Source organism: Atta colombica, unplaced genomic scaffold, assembly GCF_001594045.1.
Source record: "Atta colombica isolate Treedump-2 unplaced genomic scaffold, Acol1.0 scaffold35, whole genome shotgun sequence".
NCBI lineage: Eukaryota > Metazoa > Arthropoda > Insecta > Hymenoptera > Formicidae > Atta > Atta colombica.
In genome coordinates this window covers 2,042,851-2,053,010 of record NW_017259459.1, presented here as the reverse complement: position 1 = coordinate 2,053,010, position 10,160 = coordinate 2,042,851, and the positions used below count along the sequence as shown (strand labels likewise).

The following is a 10,160-nucleotide window of genomic DNA, read 5'->3' as shown; positions in this document are numbered from 1 at the left end:
TAATTAAGTATCACAGTAATTATATAGCGATTAATTAAGATTGAGGTTTCTAATACATACATAAAGAAAGAGAAAACTTAAATAAATCTTAAATAGAAAAAAATTGTTAATATAAAAAGAAATATAAAGAGAATTAATATAAAGAATAAAATTAAATTTTAGATGAATAAAATTTTTTATATAAGATTTCCAGTTTCTAAGCTATTAATTTTCAAAATTGCATGAAAATATTTTTAATAGAGTATATTTATAAATGTTCTCTTTTCAATTAAAAAACATTAAAGAATGATGTAAAATTGATATTTTTAAAACTCATATTTTTGAAGCATTGTTTACAAATCTTTCTTTAATTTATATTTCTTCTTACTTAATGTAAGAAATTTATAATTCCTAAATATTAATTTCTAAACTATCATTTTTAAATGATCTAATATAATACATGTTCCATTATCAAAAATATTTTCGCACGATTGTAAAATTTTTTGGTCTTGACAAATATATTTTTTCTCAAGCGTATCAACGTGAAATAATTACCCATGTAAGAACAACAGTTGAATTACATGCGACGAGGACAATGTATTCATCGTCGACGACGAAATTCGGTCGAATACTCCCGCAAGCTACCGAAAATAGTAGAATGCGCAGGGCGCCTCTCGCACGTGCAAATGCGTGTAATTAACTCAGGCACTCACTTACGAATTCATACTGCAGAACTCTGGGGTTTGCGGGATAATGAGATTTCGCAGGCTAATTATACGAGGGGAGGAAGAGCTTCTCTATTGGCGTTAGAACTTGCGAGACAGTCGCGCGCAGACTTCCGTCAGCTGCGAAACTCAAAAGAGTAAATCGCGTCTTCTAGATCGTTATTCGTATCCTGTGTGCTGAGGATTAACGTTGTTATTAGCGATTCTTAATATTTTGTTAAAAAATTTTGCATCTCGAGTATCGATAAATCAATTACTTTATAACTAATAACGTTTGGTGTAACAAGAATAAATAATGTAACAAAAAATACAATTTCAAAGATATACAGGAAAAAAATTTAAATAATATAAATTGTGATAGTGTCTCATAAATGATAATAACAATATGATAAATTTATTTTATACACTCTACTTTTCATTACAAGAAACGAAATGCAATTGACATATTTGATAGAATAATTAATATGTTCAAAACACTTCTGTCAATGTATGATTTTTCACTTTTTCTGCTGTGTATCACAAAGCTCTCACTAAAAATATAAAAGTGTAAACGATTAAATCCTGTGCAAAATTATCTTTGTTGTTCGAAGAATAGAGTTTTTCGAGCGTTATAACAAAATTTGCACAAAAATAAAAACTTTTACTCTCCTGCTATTAAATTATCTTAAACTGAATAAAATATATTTTAGTTTCTACTTAAACTCTTTTATATTTAAACTCTTTCTATCCAATAATTATAAAAAAAGTTATATTTTTAAATTTTTATTTTTCTTTCGATTTAATAATTACTTGTGCCTAAGATAAATTATATATACTTGACTTTATAAAAATAATTAGCTATTATATTATTTCTTTTTTTTACAATTATATATTTTTTACATTATAATAAATTCGTAAATATTTTTTATTTTATATTAATATAAAAATTTAGATCCTAATTTCTGCGTTTTTAATTTTGCAGTGAACTGCATAAAAATGAAGTACGTCATATCATATATTTTATTAATTCATAATTTTTATAATTTAACTATTAAACTCTTTTTTCTTTTTCTATCTGTTATTTTTTTAATAACCATAGTAATCGGTATCAAAAATATCAAACCCCCCAACTACTGTCAATATTCTATTAAATAAAAAGTATCTAACAAGTATTATAGTAGTTTCGTTATTATTATTTTGCGGTGCAGCATACAAAAATCAATTCATGTAACTTTTTCTTCGTATGTAGATAATAATTATTGTAATCCCGCGACTACAAACACGTGATCGAGGTTCGCAGCATTAATCAAAGGTAAATGAACGATTCTACCGGATCTTCAGTTTTTCTCATTTCTACGTAAAAGTATATATACAACGGATATTAGCTGCGGTCTAACCGATTTAATGTAGACATATCGAAAGAGTTTGTAATTCTCAATTCAATGATTCACGACGTACTGGAGGCGTACTCAGGATCGTGGGAAGGTTCCGCATGGTAGGGCACGTGAAAATAATTTATTACACGAGCGCAACTGTAATGCCCGGCCGGATAACATATTTTAACTTCGCCGCTTGTTGGATAGCTGACACTTAAGCGAGCAGTTTAATTGTGAATATCTCCGTCCGTAATTAGCGGGTTATCATGTTTAATTACAATTTTACGTTTTTATATTTTTTTAATGACCTAAAAGTTTCGCCCATTATATATACCAATTGGAAATCGCATAAAGTATGATAATATGATAATTAATAGTAACTGTGCTAGTCCGCAAATTTTGCAAGCGTCAGGAATGAGGTAAGAATCGCATATATTATATTCATGTATGCTTGCGCGCTATTCATATATGCTTGCAATGTATACTTTTTAATTGCGTTTTTGTCTAATGCAAGAAATCCTTGAACGCATATATCCTTGCTAAAGTTATACAACTGTAACAACGTAAATCACTAAGAGCATAACAAGTTTCTATAATAAATGCAAAATTTCCGGTCTTTAATCTAATCTGGAATTTATTCATGTGAGTTTGGTTTTAATTCAAAAATTGCTGAATTTATATATATGATAATTACAGAATTTTTTTATTTAAACATATATATATATACAAATTCAATTGTTAGACATTCAATACAGATTCAATGATTTTCGAATATTTCCATTAAAAGTCTTCACTAAATAAAGTAATCTAAAATAAAAAATATTTTAGAATCTAAAAATTTTTTATCCAAAAAATTGTCCAGAAAATTTTATTTAAAAATCAAGGCTAAAAAAATTCAATGGTTCCAAAATTTGTGTTTTATTCGTAAATATCAAAAATATTTTTAAAACCGTTGTATTCTTGCTGTTCGTTCGTTAAGAATTGCAAACGTTTCGAACACACCACGACATCGTGATATCATCACCACGTGGTATGCTAATAAGACCCATGTGTATCGGTACCCGTATCACAATTGGCGCGCATTTACCGTCAGCATGTCATATAAACATGACTTAGTTCTTTTAAGTAATCTATTATCATTGTTATTATTATAATTAATATATTTTCTGACACTTTGCATTAAAATAAAATTAATTATCTATATACCCTTTTTATGATAAACGTAGTCTTTAAATGTTTTAAGCATCAATATTGCATCAAATTGAGATCCCGCTAAAAATTTTAATATATAAATAAATACGTAGAAAATAATAAGAACATTTAATTCATAACTATCTGTTTTTATTAAGACTTTTCATTAAAATTCAGAGAAACGAAAAAATATTATTCTAAAGTTAAAAAAACTTTAACTGATATACATACTATTTCTACAAATTTATCTAACGACGCCTACACCTTTACTATACAGCGATAATGTACACAACTTGATGCAGTCTAAAAACTGTGTCCTTAGGATAATCACACACATGGTGTAGGTCATAAAATATATAAATATAATAAATCAATAGGCGAGCCAACCGACTAATGAGCATATTCGATCGGCTCGCATCCGGCTATGAATTAAAAGAATAAGGTAAACAGTTAAGATGTCTGACCTGCTGAAGATGTCCTTTAGCTCATGTTCAGATACGAACTGGCCCAGGTTCGCCACAAAGAGGGTGGAGCACTGCGCATTGCTGACGGCTATGTTCGGCTGTGACGAGGGTGATCCGACCGGTGACGCCAGTGCCGGCGACGGTAGAAAATGAGGCAGCGACGCGTGTATCGACGTCAACGTCGTAGGATGCGGCAGAGACATAGGCGCCTAGAAAATATAAATACATCTGTCATATACTTGCTGCGCTTGACCATGAGTAGTCGGTCTGCTCGCACAGATCGACGCATTTGCGTCAATCCGCCCCGTCTTTTTCAACCCTACTTTTGTCCCTACAATAAAAAATTGTATCTTTTCTGACAAAAACTAAAGTCTAAAGGTCATTCCGATCTTTAGACTTTAGTAGACGAATGTATAGATTCGAACAATATTCTGGCAAAGAAAACATCGACCAAAAAATATATCGTTTGCGAAAATATTGAAACAAATAAGCATCACAAAAGAACTAAAATCTAAGAGAAATTTAAATTGAATGTGTTTTAAAGTTAGAATTTAAATATAAGGTATTCCAGAACTTTTAATACTTTTCAAGACGATAAAAGAACATTTTTGAAAAATAAACATTATCATATATTCCTGAAGTCGCTTTTTATTATTTATAATATTTATAATTACAAATGCGTATTAATGCCTGACGAATATTGAAAATTTTTTTGAAAAATGAGGCCTCGTATAAAAAAATTTTATTTTACATTTTCGACATTATGTTTAAGTAAAATCATTTTCTTCATTTGTACTACCAGTATTGAAACATTCTGTATATTTTCTGGACATCTTTCTTGCTGTAATATTATATTTATGTTAATGGTGACATTATGCAATAACTTTTTTTTTGTAATAATAACTTTAAATTGTATGTTGCAAAGCGCTATGAAAAATAGTCGACTATTACTTTTAATAACAGATAAAAACGACTAAAATTAATATTTTTTTAAATATCTTCTTTTAAATATCATGCTTAATGACAAGGTTATTTCATAGTCATCTACCAACAATATCTACTTTTTATTGAGAAATTAAAAATAATAATTGATATAAGTAGCTAATCTTTCTTTACATTAAAGTAAATTATATAACGCAAGGAAACGCAGCAGATTTCTTATTTAACTGTGCATAAAAATATTGTAAAAGATATCATCAACATGAAAGAAATGATTTTAAATCATTTGCATTGAGTATCGTTATTAACTTATCAAAGCAATGATAAATCTCGCAAACGACATTCTCAGTATCGTCAAGTCGCTCGAGAATGCATTTAATCGAGTTGGATCGTAGAAGATATTCAACTTAATAAGTTCCGACGTTATTGCTACCAGGTTCTCGGTTCGTTATTCCTTGAGTGGATATCTCGAGATTCGCTTCCTTTTTACTTCCGTTAAAGGAAAAGCAAGATGCGTACGGAGAAAAAGGAAATAATAATAGCAGTCTGGACTCAAGAGCTTTCGATTTATCAAACGTTCAATGCAACGGATTTTCTCTCTCGTGCGGATAAATTCAAGGAATATCGGATTTTAGTAATAACGATATTTTATGTTTGAAATTTTGTGTGAGCTTTAAAAAAATTAGCTTATAAACTTTCAATCACTTCTAAAAGCTTTCTCAATATAATCGTTTTAAATTTTTACTGAATCGATAGTCTGTTGTAAAATAAAAATTTCACGTATGACTATTACTGACTTTTCTTGTGTAAAATTATTTATAAAAATTTAATTTATGTTTTACAAACAAGTATAGAAGTTTCTTTTTGTAATAGATTTTGTATTAAACAACAAGAAAGAATCATAAACTTATTGAATCTTAAATATTAGAAACTTTAAGATTGAAGCAAAAATGATTTATAGATTTAAAAAGTTTTATTGAAACGATAAGTCAAGAGTATAATCCAGTAATAAAATGTATTTTTCGATGAATTCAATTATATAAAAATATTTACCTATAATCTAAAATGTAAAAGAATGATATCCGATCAACAAACTTAAGTATAATTTTTTTTAAAGTGATTTACCTATATAAAATCCAAAAGTTCTTGAATCAATCAGCATTTAAAAGCATGTTTATCTCTCCAAAAATTTTAAAATTTTCAATTTACCATTTTCAATCAAAATATCGAGATACATTTATAAAAACATTGATCACGATTCTTTTTCCCCGCATCTCGATTAATCCGTGATTCGCTGTGGCGTGTTACAGAATAATTTTAGTCGCTATTACAGTATAAAAAATATCATATAATATCATACGTAATGTGATCGATAAAAATAACAGATTATATCGCGTTTGAACACATTCATGACTATATGATCGCATTATTTGTTCTCGTAGAAATCGATGTGTGTTTTACGGACGTTAATGCGTGACAGATACCTGTATAAATCTGACATAGATTCATACATTAAAAATTAATAAAGTTATGTGATTTGAATTGGTACCATCAGACCGATATCGACGATATTTTAAAGGGGAAGATGTACTTACGCTGAACAATTTTCCGATTCTTTAAACTTCAAACTTTTCTTGGATGTTAGTCTCTTCTTTTAGTATTTATTAATAAATATGAATTTTTGATAATATCAAAAATCATAAAATAAAAGAAAGATTCCTCTTTTCAATTTTATAGATTCTAATATAAATTTAAGGAAAAGATAAAATTCTAAGAATAAAAGACTGATATGGAAGATGTACCCTCATTTCTATACCTCTCTTCTCATATCTCTTCATTTAACTTTTCATATACCCTTACATTAGATGCTGCTAATTACCTAACATGTGGCTTATCGGTGTTATTTATGGTTTCACTTTATATTCTTCATCTATCTTCATTAATAACCATGAAATAACCCCGAACTGTAAATATCATTAACGCAACGTATAACATCCATAAGTTTTAAATACTCTTCCCATAAAATTAAAATGACGGAAAATACATACAATGCTATTAGAAAAAAGTAAACTATGGATTTATTAACGTTGGCCATAATTAATCCATGTCGCGACAAACTACGGAGACATCATAATAGCTTCGAAACTCTGCGATTCGAACCTTGCGTGACATACACTACATGTTCCTATATAATACATGAGGACACGCAGTGCGATGACAAGTTACACTATCGATTTTGTGACGATATAAAAAGTAATATTCGAATACACTGACTGACGTTACACGCGTACGGAAAAATTGCTATTTATATAGTAATCCGCATAATATTCATTGGTTATCCTATTAATTCTGGTTTTATGATGTTTATACTATACTAGGTTATCATTATTGCATCAAATTTTAATAAACTTTCTGACTTCAATTATGACCCCCGACCTTTTCTCAACAAATATTTTAAATTACAGACTATTAATAACCCGAGCAAAAATTTTTATATATGATCATGTATAAAATTGTTTCCCGAATATTAAACTGATTAACACATATATATATGTATTAACATTCAGTGTTCATGAATTATCGAAGCATCAGTTCCCATAAGATCACAAAAGTTAAGCAACTTTAGTCAGAGTACAGTTTAGGGTGGGTAACTGATTAGAAGGATCTTGAAATTGTATATATACTTTTCAAATATATTTTTTTTTATTATAATTTTATTCTATATAATCTCATCTCTCTTTTTGTAAAAAGTGATACTAATTAATAAATTTCTTAATTTTTTAGCAGCAATTTTCTATATATAATATAAAGCAAAATATATTTGTATATAGACATATATAATCATATATAATCATATATTATTATATATAATTACAAAATTTTTTTCCCGAGAATAAATAACATTTAAAAAATAAAACTTTAAACATATAAAAAATAAAAAATAAAATCTTATAATCGTTATTTATTTTTATTTTGATTATATAATTGAAATTATATAATTGAAAAAACTGATAATTACAATGGAAAATATATTAAATAATTCGCTCATATAAATTTCAACAATAAATAAAGAGCTTCTACGAAGTCATTTCAATAAACGAGCTCTGAAAGGTGTAAACAGTAAACTTTATTATTTTTTTATTATAATTTCATGGAACTTTTCGACTAAGTCCTCATCAATCGTGTTTATAAATGAAATAAAAACTTTCGAAACAATAATTTATATAGACGTATTATATATAATAGTTTCTAAGTGTTAATATGTCTATATAAATTATTGTTTCGGGATTTTTTATTTCATTTATATAAACACAGTTGATGAGGACTTAATATAGTCAAAATGTTCCGTGAAATCATAATAAAATAATAATAAAGTTTACTATTTACATCAGAGCTCGTTTATTAAAATGATCTTGTAGAAACTCCTTATTTATTATTAAAAAACTTATTACAAAAATTAAAAATGAAAAATTCTAAATTTACAAACCAATTATTGACTAATTGTTCATGATGCGATAATAATGAAGCACTCTATATGTATATGTAATTCGCATAAAATAATAGATACTTTTTTCCAGAAATCTAGGGATTTAAAAATTTATGCGAGATTTAAAAATGCAGAAATTGGAGCTTTAGAGCATCTAAAAAACAACCGAAAGACTAAAACGTTATAAAAAAATTCAATATCCAAGATTCTATAGAATTTAGGAGTCGAGGACTCAAGGCAACCATGATTGAAAGCATCTTCAGTCCTTGAGCCCTCATGAATCTCCCTGTTACCATGTAAGAGTAATCGAGTATAACGATCATGTATCACTAACGTGCATCGGGGCGCTCGTCGGCGGCTCCAGAGCTTTGTCTGCAGATAGTCAAAGATAGGAACGTACGGGGACCTGAGGATGTAACGCTGGATGCACCAGCGTCGCATGTTGCAGCGTGCCCGGTAATTCGCCAGCTGTAGAGTACGCCAATGGATGATGCCACAATTCAGGACCACCGGGGAAGAACGGACTCCCTAGGTCTGCAATAGAGCACAGGATTAGATAGAGTCGCTCCCCTGAGTAATTTAATTCACGGTTGCGAACCGCGTTGCGAACGCGCGTTCTTGATAGCCAGGATATCTACTGATATCTAGAAATGTCAGAAATGAATTTTTATCTTGATATTAGATATATTACAGATATATTGCTGCGTTAATAAAAAAGTGACACAAATAAAAAAATTAGTATTTTTTAAATAATGGAAAGAAATCAACCCCCTTTCCTTCAGATTAACATATTGTGAAAAAACAATACATTAGCAATACATTGCTTATATATTGAGGAATAAAATTGACATAATCCTGTAGGATTGCAATGTTCAAATTTTGAAAACATCTAACATAATTTTAAAAAATACATATTAAAAAATACATATAAATATACATTGTAATTATACGTTAAAAATAATTTAAAATATATTAAAAATATAACTTGGAAAGAAAAGTAAAGTTTTGCATATTTAGTATACTAATAAAACATTACTCCACAAAGAATTTTAGAAATGCTCTACTGAAAAGTTTTTAATTTTGAGTTGTCACTTTTCTATCATGCAGTGATATTTAAATTTAATATAATAATTTTTCAAATAAAATAATATTATATTAAAAAAGAATGATTGAATGTTGACTATATGTATTTGTATATATTTTTTAACAAAATCATTTGTAATTAAAAAAATTTAAGAGTAAAAATAAAATAAATAAAACTCTTAGAAATTTCATTAAAGATAAAAGTATATATATATATATCAGAATGTGTTAAAAATTTTGCTTACATACAATAGATATCCTGTTCATTATAATTATTTATATTAATTCTTTAAAACTTTTGCATGGCTTTTATATAAAGTTTTTATTGTAAAGTTTTGCTAATTTCGGTACGTGAAATTTTTTTAATTAAATTATTACATTTCTTCTTATACAAGAATTTATGTACAATATTTTTCTATTTATCATAATACCTTTTACGTAAAAGTTGCCTACTGATCTCTGCTCTAACAAAATTAATGATATTTATTATTAACAAGTCATGAAACCGTGTTATTCACAGTCAAAACAAGTTATTTAAATATCGCATAAAACGTATTGGATTCGAGGTGAATTCGCACTTTACAATGCAGCCAGAAAGGTCGCGTCAATTTGCCACGCACATATTATTTCAGCATTGTAATCGTCGCTAATTTCGACGCACTCTTTATGGAGAATACACAAAATTATTTGTCCTATTTACGATTAAGACATGTGTCTGTAAAAAAATTAATTAACGTAATTCACGTAATAAATGTTTGCTCATGAAAAGAAAGTGAACACAATTTAATCGATTTTGCGAAACTATCAATTATCTAATCGATAATGTCCAATTTACAAATTCTCTTTTTTACTAAAAAGTACTACAAAATGGAAACGATAACCATGATATTTGAGGATTTCTGAAAATTAAACGACGAGATTAAAAAAATCAATGAAA

At 28.0% G+C, this 10,160-nt stretch overlaps 1 protein-coding gene across 4 annotated transcripts in view; it reads right to left on the bottom strand.

The window, feature by feature from the left end:
• Positions 1 to 10,160, bottom strand: part of LOC108690695 (protein couch potato-like) — an 82,455-nt gene that overhangs the window by 8,846 nt on the left and 63,449 nt on the right. For 3 of the 4 annotated variants that reach the window (XM_018198110.1, XM_018198114.1, XM_018198111.1), the window contains exons 6-7: positions 8,541 to 8,674; positions 3,715 to 3,923 (exon numbers count right to left, since the gene is read on the bottom strand). In XM_018198110.1, coding sequence (XP_018053599.1) covers positions 3,715 to 3,923; positions 8,541 to 8,674 — 343 coding nt within the window. The remainder of the gene's footprint in view (positions 1 to 3,714; positions 3,924 to 8,540; positions 8,675 to 10,160) is intronic. The other variant, XM_018198112.1, reaches the window with a different exon arrangement.